Source organism: Cnephaeus nilssonii (assembly GCF_951640355.1).
Source record: "Cnephaeus nilssonii genome assembly, chromosome: 7".
NCBI classification, from domain to species: domain Eukaryota; kingdom Metazoa; phylum Chordata; class Mammalia; order Chiroptera; family Vespertilionidae; genus Cnephaeus; species Cnephaeus nilssonii.
The window spans coordinates 98,132,649-98,153,527 of NC_137078.1; the positions used below are offsets into that span (position 1 = coordinate 98,132,649).

Below are 20,879 nucleotides of genomic sequence, written 5' to 3' on the forward strand. Positions count from 1 at the left end.
GAAAAGGGCTTTTAAAAAAATTTAGCATTTTTAACTCTTTCCTTCATCTTGCTTCAAAAAATATTTATTGTCTGCTTTGTTCTGAATGTTCTTCTCTCTCAATACCCTGAGCATGACAATTCTCTATTTTTTAAAAGGCTAAGTGACCAACTGACCATCCGTCCATCCGACCGTCTGACTGACCAGCCGGTATATATGACACGCACTGGCAATTTAAAAATAAACGTTGCTCCTGACTGGTTTGGATTGGTGGATAGAGCGTCAGCCTGTGGACTGAAAGGTCCCAGGTTCGATTCCGGTCAAGGGCATGTACCTTGGGTTGTGGGCACATCCCCAGTAGGAGGTGTGCAGGAGGCAGCTGATCGATGTTTCTCTCTCATCGATGTTTCTAACTCTCTGTCCCTCTTCCTTCCTCTCTGTAAAAAATCAATAAAATATATTAAAAATAAATAAATAAATAAATAAATAAATAAAAATAAACGTTGACTCGCACATGTGCGATACATATAACGCTCTCGCCAGCGCCAATCGCATGTGTGTGTTTCGATCTGTCATTGTCGATCATGAATTTGGTTGTTTTTAACATTCTGAAGCTGAAAGAAAGTGCAGTCGTCAATAGAATATGTCTGAAGATCAACTATTGGCACAAAAGATTGCAACCTAACATAATCGAAGCTGAAGTATTAACAGGACCTGCGGAAGGAGAGGTTGTTCTGATTCCAAGAATTGATTTGTCCCCGTCTGACACTGGCCTCACATCTAAATTAATTCGAAGATAGTTTCCCATGATGCGAGCATTTGTGATGACTATTAATAAATCACAAGGACAAACTCTAGACAGAGTAGGAATATTCCTACCTGAACCCATTTTCGGACATGGTCAGTTATATGTTGCTTTCTCTCAAGTTCGAAGAGCGAGTGATATTAAAGTTAAAGTTGTAAATACTTCATTGCAAGGGAAATTAGTCAAGCACTCTGAAAGTGTTTTTACTCTTAATGTGGTATACAGGGAGATATTAGAATAAGCTTAATCAATTTATCAGTCATTGTTTTTATCAATGTTTTTATGTCCTGTCTTTGTTGTTATACCATGTTGTTATTGATTACTTACTAATCAATTTGTATATTATTTTCATATACATTTTACTAATTTTTTTCATCTCTGACACTTCTATTATAGAGAAATGGCAAACAGCGATATTAAAATATTTCTTCTAATTAATTTCCTTTCAATGTGCACGAATCCGTGCACCGGGCCACTAGTATGAGTATAATATAAATCAAATCACACCAAACTTTTTATGTTCTGCTAGATTAGAAAGATTGCTAGATATTTTTAACCCTTTGCACTCGCTTGCTTTTTTCTCGATTCCTTTATTCTACTCGGGATTTAATTTTTTAAATACCCCAGATTTTACAAAGCGCGGCAGTAGAATAAAAAACTGGAGTTCCTTTTCATACAAACTTATTTATTTGGATTTTTTTATATTTCAAATTATTAATACATTCAATAACCGTCACACTCGACATCCGAGTGCAAAAGGTTAAATTTTGCATTACTTTCCATTTCCCTCTCAGAAATTTCCTCACTAGGACATCCATATACAGAATGTTTCCATCTCTAAGATTAAATGTATGTTTTTTAAAATTAGTAATCTGCACAGGATTATTTTTGGTCAATCATAATACCTGACTGGCCATCACAAATAAGTATTTATAAATGAATACTAATACTATAGAAAACTAGCCATTGGATAACATTTTAAAAATATGTATATTTTTATAATTTCAGAGAGGAAGGGAAAGGGTAAGAGGAATAGAAACATCAATGATGAGAGAGAATCACTGATCAGCTGGCTCCTGCATGTCCCACACTGGGGCTCGAGCCCACAACCTGGGCATGTGCCCTGACCGGGACTCAAACCGTGACCTCCATAGATCGATGCTCAACCACTGAGCCACACTGGCAAGGCTGGATAACACTTTTAAATTCTAAAACCAACATGAGCTATAGTTTTAAACACAATTCATACTTCATGAAAGTAAGTGTTCACACTGTAAGAATATTACCAAAATATATTACCCTGGATAAAATACAAAAGAAATTTTACTGAGATTGGAGAAATAAGATGTACAAAATGAAAAAGATAATATGGAAGTAAATGCCTGTATGTCAAAACTCTTGATTTTAAGAAAAAATAAAAAAGAAAGGAAAAATAAAAAAACTCCAGATTTTTTAAAAAGTGAATCTATTTGATAAAGTTAATTAACCAAAGATTCGATATCACATATGCAAAGAAACCTGTTAAAATTTTCAAGAAATTCTATTAATGACATGGCATTACAGTCAGACACACACTAATATTTTCTCCATAAAAACAGGAAGAATCTCTCTCTGGTGAGCTTCCGTGTGGTTTTCTACAATCTTGGGATCTAGTCAAACTCTACCCAGGCATGTCCACTTGCACAGAGAAAGTCAGCGGCAAGCAGGACCAGCTACAGAATTTCCGGGGCCTGGAGCCAAATGAGAATGCAGAGCCTCTTGCTCAAAATGTGTTCAGACTTGCAAGACAGCAACCGCAGAGCATGAAAGCAAGCGTGGGCCCTTGTGAGTCCAGGCCACTTGCCCGGGAAGCTGGTCCCAACGACAAGTACAGACACAGGGTCTGACCAAATAAAAGCCCCTGACCTGACGTGGCTGCAGGTGAGTGGCAGATGCCAGGTGCTCAGTATGACTTGCTTGGAAATCCTAAGAATTCGGTTCCCAAAAAGGTCCATGAGCAAAGTGCTACCACATCTAGTCAGAAAATTCAACTCATTAAATTACCAGGACTATTCCACATCTGGAATCTATACCAAACACGGACAGGAAGCAAAGAAACAATGTGCACTGAATTGTCTCGTAATGATTAATTAGAAAGCGAATTAAGTCAAGGCTGACACTCCTCAATACTAGGACCCCAAAGACCCCTCTTTCCCCAGCCTGACTACTGTCTTCAAAGAAATGGACAAGAAGCTAAAGCTATGGCAGCTGGGAAGCAATTAACACAACCAATCCAGCACGTCTCCACCCCACCCCCCCACCCCCACCCGGCACCGTGTCCCCAGCCCGGCAGGAAAACAATCCCTTCAGAAGGCAAAATAAGTGATCGGATTTGAGCAGATCTGAGTCACCTTGAGTTTCGTTCTGCTATGCAGCATGTTTTTCCTGGGGCTCCTCAGGTCCCACCTGTCCAATTCCCTTCCTTTCAAACCTCCTTGCTCCACCTTCACCCCTGAGTAGATTCTGGCCCCTGATCACTCCAGGCTTTAGAAAATGGGAGACCTGACAAGTGGTGACAGTGTGCCTTCATACGGAAGGTGGCCCCTGGGAGGGAAGAGACCTCGGGAAGTAAAGGGGAGAGAGAGAGGATTCCAACACCTTTCACACAAGCCCGGGCATCTCTGCTGCCTTAACCAGGCAGACACTGCCTTCATGCTCTTGGCATGATTACCTGCAAAGGGTTTCTTAAATGTTATATGGGCACCAATTGAAATTCTAATTACGTACAGTTCACTCTTCCTCTGGAAAGACAGCTGATCTGTCCCAGGAATCCACTCGGCCAGGCAGTGCTTCAGGCATCTTAGGGTTCACTGCCACTCGGTAATTAATCTGTAGATCAAAGCCCTGAGACAAGTATTCGAAACCCCATTTTACAAGTAAGGAAACCGAGGCTCAAAAAGGTTAAATCAGTGGTCAGCAAACTCATTAGTCAACAGAGCCAAATATCAATAGTACAACGATTGAAATTTCTTTTGAGAGCCAAATTTGTTAAACTTCTTCTAACGCCACTTCTTCAAAATAAAACTCGCCCAGGCCGAAAACCGACTTCTGAGCATGGGCCACGAAGTTTCAATCGCACTGTACGTGCGCGCCCGCACGTGGTATTTTGTGGAAGAGCCACACTCAAGGGGCCAAAGAGCCGCATGTGACTCGCAAGCCGCAGTTTGCCGACCACTGGGTTAAATATTTCGCCCAGGGTCATTCAACTGGTTGGTCGAAATAAAACCCAGCTATACCTGACTATGAATTACAACTGTGACTTAATGTTTCTTTCAAGTGCCTACTTTAACTTAACTAATGCAACTTAAATGTAACGGTAACAACAACAAAAGAACTTATTGCAACATAAAAATTAAGAGTCAAATGAAGACACACTGTATTCAACTCAGGCCATTTAACAAATATCTTTTGTGGGTCATTCTGTGCCAAGCCCTGTGCTAAGAGCTGGATAAAAAGAAACAGTGAAGACTAGTCAGGAGCTTATACTGCAAGAGGAAATATGCAAGCAAGCAGACAACCCCAGGGCAGTGTGATCAGTACCAGAAGTAATTTTCATCAGACACCTTTTCTGCTCTTCCTACTTCTCCCGCCTTCTCCTCCTTCAGCTTCTGCTGACTCTCAAAATGTTTAGGAGAGTCTGGGGTCACACAATTGGCTGACTCTGATAATTGCAAAACCTTTGAGGCCAGCAAGTACACACCACTATCAGAGGTTTTTCACCATCTTCCGTTTTCTCTCCAAGGGTTCTAATATTTTTACAATCAATTTCAAAAGAATACCTGTGCCCTGGCTGGGTGGCTCAGTTGGTTGGAGTGTCCTCCTGTATACCACAAGATGGCAGATTCAATCCCTGTCAGGGCACATTCAGGAGGCAACTGACCGATGTTTCTCTCCCACATCAATGTTTCTCTCTCTCTCTCTCTCTCTCTCTCTCTCTCTCTCTCTCTCTCTCTCTCTCCTTCCCTCCCTCCCTCTAAACATATTCTTGGGCAGGATTTTTTTTAAATAATTCTTTATTGTTGAAATTATTACATGTCTCCCTTTTTTCCCCATTGACCCCCTCCAGCCCACCCCCACCCCAAGGATATTTTTTAAAAGTACAAAATGGTTGTTACAGAATAGTCATGGGGATATAAAGTACAGTATAAGGAATATAGTCAATAATCTATAATAATAAAAGGGTAATATGCTAATTAGACCGGACGTCATTTTGAATGTCCTTCTGGACGAAGCTGGAGCCAGAGGGAAGCCCAAGTCCCAGGTGCCTGCAGGTGGCCGGAGGGGAGCTAGCCCGGGTCCTGGTGCCTGCGGGTGGCCAGAGGGGAACCAGCCCGGGGCCCCGGTGCCTAAGGGCGGCTGGAGGGGGAGCCAGCCCAGGTCCTGGTGCCTGCAGGCAGCCAGCCCAGGTCCCAGGTGCCTGCGGGTGGCCGGAGGGGAGCCAGTTCGGGTCCCCGGTGCCTGAGGGTGGCTGGAGGGAAGCAAGCCCAGGTCCCGGGTGCCAGAGGGAAGCCGGTGCCGGCAGCCAGGGGAAGGAAGGCCTACTCTTGCACAATTTTTGTGCATCGGGCCTCTAGTATTCTAATAACTATGTATGGTGTCAGGTGGATGCGAGATTTATCGGGATGATCACTTAGTAAGTTATATAATGTCTAATCACTGAAACGAATATTGTATGTCAACTGTAACTGAAAGATTAAAAAATGATTTAAATAAAGGGTTAAAAAGTAAGCCTCTATCTTGTTTAAGCCATTATTATGTTGGAGCTCCCGATCTTAATAGAATTTACGTGGCAAAGGCTTAGGGACCAGCACAGGGACAGACACTGCAGGAGGAATGTCTGTCCCTTGTTAGGCCACAGTAAAACATTTGGTAAAACCTGTGACACCTTAGAAAACAGCCCGCATGCCAACACGCCTGTAATTCTAGGGAAACTGGTTGAGCAGCTCAGAATTTGGGTGCTTACTGGCTTCTTGCCACGTTAAGCAAGAAGTCCCACAAGAATGAGACAGACTCAAGCGACAGCTAGCTGATTTGCACGCAGGGATGAGAGGGAACACAGATGTGCCTGAGGCGTGTGCATGGTCTCCAGTCTAGGTTTACTCAGAGCCTAGTAATCCGGGCTCAGCAGGGTTGAAAGGCCACCTCAGTCAGCATCCAGCAGGAAGCAAGCTGCAGAACCTGTTCAGCCCGCAGGGGATATTCTCCAGGGTCCGGCTCCAGAGGCAAACAGACCCTGAAGACCTTCCCGAGTGCAAGGGACAAGGGAATTCCCGCCAGAGAGCAGCCCAGGGCTGCTGACCAGGCTGCCAGGAACGCCCACGGCTGCCAGGCAGGGAGCCCACACGCAGCCTGGCAGGAGCTGACAACGGCTATGGACCAGTTAGGGGTCTGCATACCCACGCTTTCCTTTTCCAGCTGCGAGTTCTTATTTCCATCTTCCTAACCTGCTCCACCACACTACATGCTGGGGAGGGGGACAGCAGATAACTTGTATTTTATTTTTTAATATATTTTTATTGATTTCCGAGAGGAAGGGAGGGGGGGGAGAGAGAGAGAGAGGAACATCAATGATGAAAGAGAATCATTAATCTGCTGTCTCCTGCATGCCCCACAATGGGGATCAAGCCTGCAACCTGGGCATGACCCCCAACCAGGAATTGAACTGTGACCTCCTGGTTCATAGGTCGACGCTTAACCACTGAGCCACACTGGCCAGGCAGATAACTTGTATTTTAATCTAAAGATTCCTGGACTGTAATGAGTGGGACAAAAGTAGGTTTACAGTTGCAAGTACACAAAACACAGAGTTTATTCCTGTATTATTATTTATTAATTATTGCATTATTTATTTGTTACAACTGTAAACCTAGTTTTGCCCACTCTGTGTACCACCCGGAGATTCTGGGCTCTGAAGGTGACTGGGGGTTGTCTCCTTTGGGAAGGTGCAGAGTGCTCCCCATTTGGGAAGAAGGGCTTAGAAAGAAAGGGCTAGACTGTTCTCCCCTTCCTTAAGGGAACTTGTAGCTGCACATATGGTTACCCGGTCACAGTGCACTTCGCCTCCTGGCAGTAGCCGTGGCCACGTGACTCAGGTTCTGGCCGGTGGGAGGTGAGCAGAAGTGATCGGAGCCACTTGCAAGCTGTGCCACTAAAGAGAAGGAGCATGGCTTCTCCTTCCCCTCCCCGCTCTCCCCGCCGGGCAGGGCGCACACAGACATGGCCCAAGAGATGGAAGCCGTATGTTGGGAGAGTTGGTACAAGACAGAAGGCGCCCGGGCCCCTGCTGGGCCTGGAGCCGCCACAGCAGCCCCCGCCTCCTGCCCAGGCTTCTATTTAGAGGGAAACCAGCGTCTGTTTCGTTTAGGCAGCTACCACTGCATGACTCTGCTGCCATGGTCCACCCAACGACAGCTCAACTCGTGGCCATTCTCGACTGCTCCTCCCCAGCCCATACCCACCCCATCACCCAACCCTACTGGCTCTGCCCACAACATAGCTGGCCATCCGCTATCTGAGCCTTTCTCCCCTTCTCCACCACTGACCCTGGTCCTGTAACGGTCCTCGGCGTTCTCTCTGCTTTCACTCTTTCCCCTTTATTTATTCTCTTCACAGCCGCCAGAGGGATTCTTTTAAAACATAACTCAGAATGTAAGCCCCGTGACGGCAGGGATTTCTGCCTGTGTTGTTTATAGACAGGCGGAAACCCACAGGTCTGTGGGGCTGTGTCACACTTTGCAACTGAACATACAATTAGGACTGCCTGTGTCACCACTGCCGCCTGGCCAATGGTGGTGACACCATTATAAGAAGCATCCCCTGCCCTAACCGGTTTGGCTCAGTGGACAGAGTGTCGGCCTGCGGACTGAAGGGTCCAGGGTTCGATTCCGGTCAAGGGCATGTGCCTTGGTTGCGAGCACATCCCCAGTGGGGGGTGTGCAGGAGGCGGCTGATCGATGTTTCTCTCTCATCGATGTTTCTAACTCTCTATCCCTCTCCCTTCCTCTCTGTAAAAAATCAATAAAATATATATATTAAAAAAAAACTTTAAAAAAAAAGAAGCATCCCCATTGCAAAGATGCTGAAATGTGAAAATGGGGTCTAGAACAATGCTGTGCGTACACTGTGTTTCATCAAATATAAGATGTCACTGATTGTGAGCTGCCCCATTATTTTTTGCATCACCAAGAAAAAACATACTGCCCATTAAACTACAACAAAATGCCTTAACAACAGAGCAGCAATCATTTCACCAGCTTCTCACTGCTCTGAAATTGCTTTCTTTTGTTGTTGTTGTTGTTGTTGTTGTTAATCCTCACAGGAGAATATTGTCTCCATTGATTTTTATAGAGAGTGGAAGGGAGGGGAGAAATAGAAAGAGAGAAACATCAATGTGAAGAGATATTGATTGGTTGCTCCAGCACTCACCCTGACTGGGGATCGAGCCTGCAACCAAGGTACGTGCCCCTGATTGGAATCCAACCCGAGACCCTTCAGTCCACAGGCCAATGCTTGATCCACTGAGCCAAACCGGTTAGGGCTGAAATTTCTTTCTGAGGAATGTGGAGTGTCTTTGACCTTCAGCTGATGGTCTGGGTGTGAAAGGTAATCCTTCTAATTGCATGTTCAGTTGCAAAATGTGGCACAGCTTCACAGACTTGTGGGAGTCTGCCTGTCTAAAGCTCCCTAATGCACTTGGTTGTTGCTTTGCAAGAGGATATGAAATTGCAGTCATTCCTCCAATAACAAACAGTAGTAGTTCCTTACTAACATCAGGTGGACTGCCTAGTAGTTTCCATTCCTTTCCTCATACTAAGTAACATTTGCTCTCATTGCTAATCCAAGGGTAATTTGTTTGAATGCATTTAAAATAGCAACAAAATGAAACACAGGTAGCACTCAGCTGAGGGGGCGATAACCTGAACAGGTATAACCAGGTTCGCACATAAACAGGAAATGACACCGGTGACCCAACTGCCACCTGGCCATGGTGATCACACCACTGTAAGAAGCGTCCCCATTTCAAAGATGCCGAAATGTGAAAAAAGGAGGGGGGGTTCAGAACTGACTGAAACCCAGTGACAAGAACTCAGTAAATTTTGCTACAAAATAATGAATCACTTCCTCCCCGGCCCTGTGCCCTTGCTAAGGAGGCTCCAACCACCTCGGCCTCCAAGCACATTTGTTGTTCCTGGAGCAGATCAAGGATGCACCCCTGGTCGCTGCTGTTCCCGGCTCCTGGGAACACTCTTCCCCCCAGATGGCTCTCTGGCGTCTTAAATTCCCGTTCAAAAGCCACCTCCCCAAACTGCACACACTCCACACGCACCACTGCTCTCCATCTCTTTAGCCGGCTTTATCCTCCTTCGTGGTACTGATTGCCAAGTGACAGCGCAGGTGTACAGGATGTTTTTCATGTGTCCTCTGCCTGGAATGAAGCTCCAGGCAAGCAGGGCTCGGGTGATGTCTGACCCGCAGCAAGTAGGCAGTAAATGCCCTCGCATGAGCAGGAAGACGTCTCCACCGGGACTCACTGTAAGAGCCCTGAGAGAAACTGCACTCTACAGAGCAAAGACCTGAGGACCACAGGCCTGGTCAGACGTCTTTCTCTCTTCTTCCCCCACAAGAGCAGAGGGTATTTGATGGGCCCCACCCTTAGCAATAACCAGGGCTTCCACTGCCCATCTCAAAAGGAACAATAAATGCTTCCCTAGCCAGTCTGGCTCAGTGGATAGAGCATCAGCCCTCAGACTGAGGGGTCCCGGGTTCGATTCCAGTCAACTTAGGCACATACCTAAGTTGCAGCTCAATCCCCGGCCCTGGTCGGGGTGTATGCGGGAGGCAACCAATCGATATGTCTTTCTCATATCGAGGTTTCTCTCTTTCTCTGTCTCTCCCCCTCCCTTCCACCCTCTCTAAAAATCAATGGAAAAATATCCTTGTGTGAGGATTAACAACAACAAAAACTGCTATAAACAGTAAAACTTGCTCAGGTTATTTCTGTTTTGCAGGTAGTTTAGTAAAGGGATTAAGAACTCTTGGGTTAGCATCCAGGTTCTACTGCTTATTAGTCATGTGCCTTTCGATTAATTATTAATTTCTATTAGCCTCAGTCTTATCTTTAAAATGGGGATAATAATACCAGCCTTGCTGAGCAAGTTAAGTGCTTAGCACTTATTAAGAGCTCAATAAGTGACGTCTGATGTCACTATCATCCTCCGTCTCTTGGCTAAACTGAACAGAAGGAGAGGAGAAGGGGCCTGAGAAGCTGCATCCCACACTCCCACCAGGACTGACGAGGGATCCTGGCTATAAAGTGGTGGCAGCAACCATCCACCTGGGAAAAGCGAGCTGAAGTTCTGAGGTCGGTCACAAAGGAAGAAAAGGTCTTAGAGATGGAGACGTCTGCCCTGGCCAGGTGGCTCAGCGAGCTGGAGTGTCGTCCCACACACCGAAAGGTTGCTGGTTCGATTTCCGATCAGGGCCCACACCTAGGTTTCGGGTTCTATCCCCAGCCGGGTTCCGTACTAGAGGCAACTGATTGATATTTCTCTCTTATATCTATCTATCTATCTATCTCTATCTCTCTCTCTCTCTCTCTCTCTCTCTCTCTCTCTCTCTCTCTCTCTCAACATATTCTCAGGTGAGATTTTAAAAAAAAAAGGAGATGTTTGCCAGGCCAGTGTACTCAGTGGTTGAGTGTTGACCCATGAACCAAGAGGTCACCGGGTTCAATTACCAGTCAAGGCACATGCCCCAGGTGTGGGCTTGATCCCCAGTAGGGGGCGTGCAGGAGGCAGCTGATAGATGTTTCTATCTCTCTATCCTCTATCCCTCTCCCTTCCTCTCTCTAAAATCAGTAAAAACATATTAAATTAAGAAAAAAAAAAGATGGAGATGTTAGAGTAGAAAGGCCAGGGAGGGGAATCTCCATGTTGGCTCATCTTTGAAAGCTCTAAACCAGGGGTCCTCCAACTTTTTAAACAGGGGGCCAGTTCACTGTCCCTCAGACCGTTGGAGGGCCGGACTATAGTTTAAAAAAAACTATGAACAAATTCCTATGCACACTGCACATATCTTATTTTGAAGTAAAAAAACAAAACAGCAAAAACACCCGCATGTGGCCCGCGGGCCGTAGTTTGAGGACGCCTGGTCTAAATGAACTCACCTGCATCTCCAAAATCTGTTCCTTGTCTGGATTTCCTGGTTCCTCCATCCCCCCCCACTCCCGCCCACCCATCCTTCTCCAAGCTAGAAACCAAGAACTCAATTCTTTTTATATATATATATATATATATATATATATATATATATATATATATATATTATTGATTTTTTACAGAGAGGAAGGGAGAGGGATAGAGAGCTAGAAACATCGATGATAGAGAAACATCGATCAGCTGCCTCCTGCACACCCCCTACCAGGGATGTGCCCGCAACCGATGTACATGCCCTTGACCGGAATCGAACCTGGGACCTTTCAGTCCGCAGGCCGACGCTCTATTCACTGAGCCAAACCGGTTTCGGCAAGAACTCCATTCTTCTTTACCCCTTCCCCACCCCCACCCCCTTCACATCAAACTGATCATTCGAAGTGGGTTAACTCAGATCCTGGATATTTCTGATGAGTGCCTCCTCCATACCCACTGCCAGTGCCTTACTTTGGACCCCACCGCCTCACTCCTCGAGAGCAACAGAGCCTCCCAGCCTGCAGCCACCTCCCACCAATCCACCTTCTACCCCCTTGCCAAGCCTTAAGATCCCTCAAAGGCTGCCCACAGTCTTACTGACAAAGTTGAAACTCCTAAGCATTTCTGAAAACCCTCCAAGATCTGGCTCCCCCCGGCAAAACCTGTCTGCAGTCCCACCACCGCTCGCTCTTCCTGGTCCTGTGTCCCAGCCAGTTCCAAGGGCCCTTCCCGGCAACTACTGCTCAGCATGAGCATCATTTTTTCTTGTAAGTCTCCACCAACACTGCCCACCAGGGTCCCCTGGTGTCTTGTCCATAGCACCACAGTAGTGAGCACCTGGTACTGCTACTGTGAGATTCCTATCTATCTATCTATCTACCTACCTACCTACCTACCTACCTACCTCCATCTCTTCCCCATCCACTTGTTAAATTATAATTTAAGAAAAAGGACTGTCTTTCTCCTAACTTACCTAACACACTGCTGGGAATACACAGCATCTTTTTTTTTTTTTAATATTTTTATTGATTTCAGAGAGGAAGGGAGAGAGAGATAGAAACATCAATGATAAAAGAGAATCTCTGATCGGTTGCCTCCTGCATGCCTACACTGGGGATCAAGCCCACAACCTGGGCATGTGCCCTGACCGGGAATCAAACCATGACCTCCTAGCTCATAGGGTGACGCTCAACCACTGAGCCACGCTGGCCAGGCCACAGCATCTTTTAAAAAAATGTTTGTTGAATGAACAATTCTGGAGGGGCGTGATGAAAGTCAGTACCAAGAAAGACTATAAATTGGATTGTATCATGCATTCTACAGAAAAACTGTGCAGATCACGCATGTTAGGATATCCTTTATAATAAAAGCCTAATATGCGAATCGACCAAATGGTGGAACGACAGGTCGCTATGACACGCACTGACCCCCAGGGGGCAGACACTCAAGTCAGGAGCTGCCCCAGCCCGCAGGCCCCAGACCAGCCAAGGCAGGTGCCAGCGGGGGCCCCCCAATTGTCCCACCAGTCACCCCACAGAGGGAGGCGACCAACAAGCAGGCGGCGCCAGGCCAGCCAAGGCAGGTGCCAGTGGGGGCCCTGCCGGTCGCTGCACAGATCGGCCCTGATCACTGGCCAGGCCTAGGGACCCTACCCGTGTACGAATTTCGTGCACCGGGCCTCTAGTTTATATAGAAGTTGTGATGTATTTATTGCCAGTTGTTAAGCAGTAAAATGTAATAAAAAGAGCTTTTAGATTAGGAACGCTGGGTTTGAACTCCAACTCCATCACTTCTAAGCCAGGTCACTATGGACAAATGATTTAATCTAAACCTCCGCTGCCACACCTATAAAATAAGGGAAAGTGAAGGACCTCCTAGATTGTAGTCTTTATCAAATGAGACGATGGTGGCAAAGAGCCTGGCACAGAGCAGGCCTCTAAGCTGTTAATAAATGTCGGTCCCTGACTATCGAATCTCAGAGGAAGGCATGGGAAGAGATCAACCAAAGAACTTGTATGTGTAAATGCATAACCCATTGACACAAACAATAGGGTGGTGGAGGCCTGGGATGGGCTAGAAGGGGGTCAATGTAATACTTTCAATAGAGGTTTTTTTTAAAATATCAGTCCCTTACCCTAGCTGGTTTGGCTCAGTGGACAGAGCGTCGACCTGCAGACTGAAGGGTCCTGGGTTCGATTTCAGTCAAGGGCACATGCCTGGGTTGTGGACTCTACCCCTAGCAGGGGGAGTGCAAGAGGCAGCCGATCAATGATTCTCTCACATCATTGTTTCTCTCTCTCTCCCCTCTCCCTTCCTCTCTGAAATCAATAAAAAATATATATATTTTTTAAATGTCAGTCCTGTTCCACTTAGACAGTGTGACTAAAAGTTCAAGGTCCTGTGGACGAAAGGGGCCACATGCTACCCTGACAAGCTCAGGGGAGGCCTGCATGGCGGTCTTGCAAACTCCAGGACCTAGGGTGACCACAAAGGATGGGCTGAAATTAAACTTTAACTAAGGGCAGTTATGGTGGGTAGTCAACTCCTAGGCCGGTATCTTCCCTGACAAGGTCAATTTTTACCTTGACTGAGCTTACTGTCTTTTTGCATCTATAATAACATACCATTGAAATGTCAAGGTAACTGGTAATTTCACTTTTTTTCTGGACCCCTCAGGGTACACCCAAATGATCTTGGGTGCCAGGACAGAAACCATAAATTCCTCCCTTGTTATTGTTATCATGTTAACTGTTGACTATTAATTGTCCTGTACCCACCTAAGTAATGTGTCTATCATTTTACTTTTTATTCAATCCCAGAGGTTTACCCGATTTGCTTTCTCCCACCTCCCTAATCTATCACCAATAGATTTCCTGTAACCCACCTATGTCTCCTCCTTTGATTGAAAAGTATAAAATTAGGTAAAAACAAAACAAAACAAAAAAAACACGCCATTCTCCGGAGCATTATCCCAATCTATTGAGATTCTGCTTCCCAGCAATTGTTGACAGTTTGGCTCAAATAAACTCACAAAAATTCTTTACGGGTTTGAATGTTTTTACATTATCAGTCCCATATTCTACATTTGAGAGGGAAGACTTAACACTCTTCTCGAACCTTGACCACACCCTAAACCCCAGCCAGCCATCTTGAAGATGAACCAGGTCATAAAGATTTAACAAAAGAAAAAGAAAAAGCGAATCATTTCAATGCAATCTCATCCCCACAGTTGAAAACAGTTTAAAATACCTGCCCTACTCACAGCACCAGTTTGGTATATGAAAAACAACACCTGAGCAGGGCGCAGAATGAGTATAATGTAAATAATGACCCTTTGGAATGTAGGCTCACGAACAGGATGAACTGAGTCATGGATCTGCTCCGCAGAGCAATGAATTCCCTGCCGTGCGCTATACATAGAAGGAGCATCAATGAAGTTAAGGAAGGACTCTACTTAGAAAGCACAAGAGAAGAAAAGTACAAGAACGCAAGGTGATCTATGAGAGACCAAAAAGTGCCAGGATGTAAAATCTTCTAGAGCTACCAGTCTGGTTAGAGCAGCCTCTATTTTTCATGGACGATATCCTCATACATTTTCATTTTGTTATAAAAAGATGAAACTCTGCCTTGCCTGACTCCCTATCTTAGATTGAAAGATCACTGTCTTGCTTGATTTCACCCTGAGATGTATGTTTGAATTTTTAGTAACGTAAGTGTATTATTTTTTTAAAATATATTTAATTGATTTTTTATAGAGAGGAAGGGAGAGAAATAGAGAGTTAGAAACATCGATCAGCTGCCTCCTGCACACCCCCCACTGGGGATGTGCCCGCAACCAAGGTACATGCCCTTGACCGGAATCAAACCTGGGACCTTTCAGTCCACAGGCTGATGCTCTATCCACTGAGCCAAACCAGTCTCAGCCCATAAGTGTATTATTTTCTAACCACTAAATGAATGTCACCTACCCTGTCTGCGACAGAAGTTCCCACCAATAGAGTCATAATGCAAAGGTAAAAGCTTTGGAAATATCTCTATTGACAACTGCTCACCTAATCCTAGAATTAAAGGAAATGGATTTAAGGAGGGGGGAAAAAAACACACCTTAAGAATATTTTTTTCAAAAAAAAATTGTTCTAGGTTCTGCTGAGAGTAAAATTACCAGGTATTTAACTACCCCTTTGTGTTCAGGCCAACTAATTTGTTGAACATAATTTTATATTGATCTTATATTCGTGAACTAAGATGTTCGAATGATTTTAATATCGTTGATCTTGATAGATGTTTTTCTATCTCCTCCACTACCATTACATTTGTCCTTATATGGTCACAAAAAAGTTAGACCTTCCTCAAGGACTGGATAAAGTGAAGAGCCACAGTTCAAATATACAGAATCTTTAACTGGTCTGTATGCTTTATTGGTTTGAAAAAACTGCTTGGTGAAAACTCAAGTATGTAAAAACTTCTAAGCCAGGGACAATTTAGAGAATGTCAAGGAAAAAAAAAGTAAAGGACTATCAAAAAACACAGATTCTTTGTCTTCAGAGAAACTACCGTTAGAATTAATAGTAAAGAAAAAAAAAAAAAAGGAGGAGGACTCTTAAGAACTACATAAAACAAAGTGCCTCTAAGGGTAACTCATAGTTCCTGCCTGAATAAAAGAAACTGTTCAACAGTTTTCTAATTTAAGATCACGTTCCTGATGTATTTGAGACCGGAGAGTCAGTAACACAGAATGGGCAATCCTGACTTTGCAAAAACGTATCCAGATCAACAAAATTATTTGCTTCCTTTCCTACCTGACCCTTAACCCACCACTTGCATGCCCCATCCCTAGAGAATTTTAGTTACAAAGTAAATACAGGGTGGAGCAAGAGTAGGCTTACAGTTGTTCATATGGAAAATAAGACCATATTTAACAAATAACAACACAGAAATAAACTGTGTGTTTTCTGTACTCAAACCTGTAAACCTCCTTTCGCTCCACCCTGTACATTGACACTCTGTAGCTAAAACTGAAGCATAGAAGTTTTATAGTACAACCAACATGATGGATGGCTACTTTCACAATACTCTAGGGAAGTTTTGTATGAACCAGTGGACGAAATGAGGTAGATTGAAGAGAGTGAGCCCAGCAGGGGTCCTGGGAGGGGAGCTCCCAATTTGTGAAAAGGGAGAAGTCAGTAGAATCACAGGAAAATTCCTTGTACCCTAACTGCCACTGTTTTTATGACAATCGTGTTAAATAACCTCTAAAACATCAAGAAAGGAATCTGTAAGACTCCCTTCAGAATCATAACAGGGGCAGTTTACAAAGCCATCTGCTTCCAGTTGCTTGTTGTGCCGCGTCTGCTACAGCAAAACCAAGTTTGAAAGCGACAAAAACTAGAAAAAGGCTGAATTAAAGAGAAGTGTGCCAGGAGTCATAAGTGGCCTGTTACATCACCAGAATTTAGCTGGAATTCACTAACTATGGAGAATATACATATTTTTTTTAAATATCAAATAATCTGTCTGCAGGCCACCCCCAACCACAAACGTGTGCTTCATCAACTTACACAGTGAAATAGCCATACATTCTTGGGTTTTTCAAACACTTCCCTTATAAATGCACACACACACACTCTGATTTCACCCAAAATTATTCTTTAAATCTCTGCAGTAAGGCGCGAGCGCACGCGCGGGCGCACACACATTAACTTGATGTACATCTAGCCCTTGTTGCTTCCATACCCTGAAGAAAAGAATTAAAACCGCCTCGACATGCAGGCCCTAAAAGAAGATTCGAAAAGAAGCAAATGGAGTCCAGAATGAAGGAAGAAGGCAAGGGATACAGGAGAAAACCACCGGAGACCCTCTCGGGGACTCGCTTCATTCTTGGAAAATGTCATCTCCGTTCCCTCACCTCTGGCGCATTATCATCCCTTTCCAAAAGCGCCCCAAGAGTTGCCAACTAATCTCCCCAGGTGTCCCCCAACCTCCTCACCTCATCCGCGCTCAGCTCCTCCATCGCTTTCCTCTTAATGGTGAAAGGCGTTCGGGAGAGATCCTTCGGTGTTTGGAGATCAGGGCGGGAGGAGCGGGGAAGGTGTCTGTCGGGCTGTCTGGTCCCCCGAATGGGGGAGGTTTCAGAATTGCATAGTCAGAGGTGAACAAATAAGAACACACGAGGCACTGAACTGCCTTGGCGTCGGTCGCTCCGATCGCCCCGGAGACTCCTCCGGCGGCTGGGACCCCGAGCAGCCTCCTCGGGCCGCCACTGCTGCCGCCACAGGGTTACCTTCAGGCGCCCCCGCCTACCCTCTGCTGCCCAGGCTGCCCGGGCTGGGGAGCTCGGTCTCCACCTCGCCGCGTGCCCCAAGCCTGGTGTGTCTTCGCGGCGGTGGCAGCGTGGCAGCTGCGCTTCCTCCAGACCCTGCTCTCCTGCCTAACCCTTTATCCTCGGGGGGAACCGCTCGACTGCAGAGTGGACACCCCGAGGGCGGGCGACCCCAGAGCCGCCCAGGCAGCGCCAGCAGTGGAGGGGGAAGCCCCTCCCCTCCCAGAGCAGGCCGGCCACGCCCCGCCTCCACGCCGGAGCCGGGCAGCGGGAGGAGGAGGAGGAGGACGGGGCTCGCGATGCTCCGGCTGAAAGAGTCAATCCCCCTACCCCTCCACCCCTACTCTTACCCCCTCGCCCCACCAAGTATTATTCATCAAAACAACAGGGCGGCCATCTTTGAAAGGGATCACGTGACCCCGCCGGGGAGGCGGGGCTTCTGGCCCCACGGCGAGGCAGCCAATGAGGCGCGGGCGTCGCGCCGCCGATTTCCTCTCGCCTGCGCCTGCTCCCGCCTCCGCACACCCCCTCCCCCGCGGGGCCGTGGGCGGGGGAGGGGGAGCGAGCTGCCGGCGGGCGGGCGGGCGGGCGGGGCGCGGGGCGGCGCGGTGCCATGGCGACGCGCGGGGGGCGGGGGGGGACGGCGCGGCGCGCCGGGTGCAGGTAGGCTCCCGCGAGGGCCGCGCTGGCGGGCGCAGGCGGAGGCCGCGAGGCGTGGCGTCCGCACCGACGTGGGGAAGGTGGGTCCGGAGGGGACTCCCGGCCGCGGCCCGGCCTCCCCGCGCCTCCGTGGTTGCCAGGCGCTCGCCTTTCAGCGGCGCACCGATGCCTCCCGCCTCCGAGGAGAAGGTAAAGGAAAGGACAGCATCTCCTTGGGTGGGGCGAGCCTTCTCTGCCGCCCCGACTGCGCTCGTTCCGAAAACGCATGTCCGCCCTTCCAGGTCTGCAACGAAAGCCCGTTTGGAGGGGAACTCGGACACAAAACCTCCCATTTGTATTGCTGTAGAGAGAGAGTTTCTGATGTGGGTTCTTTCAAAGTGTGTTCCGAAGTGACGGTAGTATAAATGCGTGATGCGAGCGGAATAGGGAAACTAAGTTAAATAGCAGTTTGCAGCCGCCTAGTAAATCCTGTCTTCCCTAAATCAGGGACCCTGCGCCTGTCCTCCCCAACCAGAGGGTAAATAGCTTAAATCACCCTACTCAGGGGCACAGAGAACAGAATCCAATTAAGTGGCATTTGCCAGCCACCCGCAAGGACAGACAAATTAAGAGAGAATCCCATTTTGGTACATCAGCGTACAGCTGACCCTCCCCTAAGATCTCCCCAAACACCCAGCCTTTAAAACCCCTGAAAATGACGGTTCCAGGGCGCTCTCCCTCCAGGCAGCACGCCAGTGCCCTTCCCTCCCCACTCACGCACCCATCCCTTAACCTCTAAGGGACCCCATGAGACTTGCAACCAGGGGAGCAATGGGCAGCGGCAGCTCCTCCCAGAATAAGCCCCTGAACTTGTCTGAAGCCTCCTCTTCTCTGACTACCCAGTGAGCCAAGGCAGCCCAGCCTGGGCTCTCGCTGCTGCTTCTATACCCGTCCTTGTTCGATGTCCTGGGTATGTTGTTGCTGTGGGCAATAAATTCTTGCTTGCTTTTCTACACGTTGTCTCTTAATTGAAACCTTTCCCTCAGGAAGACAAGAACCAAGGTGTCCTAGTCTCCTCGTCTCCCCGGTAACAGGTGATTCCCAGAAAACTTTGAAGTGGGTATACATACAGATACAAGGAAGACCTCTGGAGTCAATGCAAAGAAACCATCCTCAGCTAGACAAGAACACTTTTTTTTAATTGGGACATAATTGACATATCATATTAGTTTTAATATGATTTGATATATGTATATATTGTGAAATGATTACCACGATATAGTTAACATCCATCACCACACGTACTTACACTATTTTCTTGTGATAAGAGCGTTTAAGAATTATTCTCTTAGCAACTTTCAAATATAAAGTTTTGTTAACTATAGTCCCCATGCTGCACATCACATCGCAGGACGTATCTTACAACTGGAAGTTTTATACATTTAACTTACACAATTCTGAATTGAGCGTCAACAGTATCATGTAATTCCTGATTTTGCCACATATGAAGAATATACTGTATTGGATGGTTAACTAAACCACAATCTTAAAAGATTGGTTTCCAGAATAAAAAGAGATTCTTTTTTGGTATTTGCTTAAAACAGTAACCTGACAGCTAGATATGTCAGGGATTAGTGAATAAAATGAGACCACTGCTGACTTAGCATGTTATCTGCTGTCCAAGAGAGGAATTCTCTGTAAGCCAGAATCTGGACGCCTGGTGACATTGGTGTTCATACGGGTATATGTGGCTACAACTCTTCAGACTGATGTCTCTTTCCTTCCACCAGACCATTTGTCATAATTCTTGTTGTTCTAGCTTTTGCCCCAATAATACTAAAACTTATAAGTTTGTCTCCACCAGATTACAAGCCCTACTTATACTCAGGAAATACCACCCCTAGCAGCCACCATCACAACCTCCTTTTGTGCCCTCTGACAGAGAGCAAGGATTTTGGCGTTGAAGAAAAATGTTACCCCTTTCAGCAGGAAGCAGCTACAGGAGAGAACCGACGTGCCTTTTTCTCTGAAAGAATTCCGTGCCAAAAATCCTTGAGGAGGAGAAGGTTAGACCCCCAGCTTTCAGGGGGGGAAAACGCTGGAATGTTAGACACATTCTCTACCTTCCCCCTGTGCTCCATTATACCCTGCCTGAGGCGCTCACCCCCCAGCGGTTTTCCTCTTATTCTCCTCATTACAGGTTTCCTCAAGACATGATTAAAGGCTTTCAGTTTACAGTAAACCGCCTCACCCAGTTAGTTTTCAGTGGGCTGCCTACACCCAGCCTCCTACCCACCAGTTACTCTGACCTTCACAGGAGACATATACTAGTATATCCTGCTACCCCCACTCTGAGCTGTTCATTTTAGGGCTCAGCCCTTCTGGTTTCCAGATGATCTAATAAATGTATAATTCTTTAAAAAAAAAATGTACAATGATAGCCCTGGCCAGTGTGGCTCAGTTGGTTGAGCATCATCCCACTCGGTTAGATTCCAGGTCAGGGCACATACCAGGGTTGGGGGCTTGATCCCCAGTAGGGGGTGTGCAATAGGCAGCCGATTGATGTTTCTCTCTCTCTCCCTTCCTCTGTCTAAAAATCAAACATATTTTTAAACAATAAAAAAGTAAAGTGTAGCCCTAACCAGTTTGGCTCAGTGAATAGAGCGTCGGCCTTCGGACTCAAGGGTCCCAAGTTCAATTCCGGTCAAGGGCATGTACCTTGGTTGCAGGCACATCTCCAGGAGTGGGTGTGCAGGAGGCAGCTGATCAATGTTTCTCTCTCATCGATATTTCTAACTCTCTCTCCCTCTCCCTTCCTCTCTGTAATAAATCAATAAAATATATATATTTTAAAAAAGTAAAGTGTAGCCCTAGCCACTTTGGTTCAGTGGATAGAGCAGTGATGGGCAAC

General features: G+C 46.4%; 1 protein-coding gene across 2 annotated transcripts in view; it reads right to left on the reverse strand.

Moving 5' to 3' along the window:
* Positions 1–17,650, reverse strand: part of UBE4B (ubiquitination factor E4B) — an 87,454-nt gene extending 69,804 nt beyond the window's left edge. For both annotated transcript variants that reach the window (XM_079777452.1, XM_079777451.1), the window contains exon 1: positions 16,997–17,650. In XM_079777452.1, the coding sequence (XP_079633578.1) occupies positions 16,997–17,020 (24 nt within the window). In that variant the 5' untranslated portion in view covers positions 17,021–17,650. The remainder of the gene's footprint in view (positions 1–16,996) is intronic.
* Between the last annotated feature and the right edge of the window lie 3,229 nt (positions 17,651–20,879).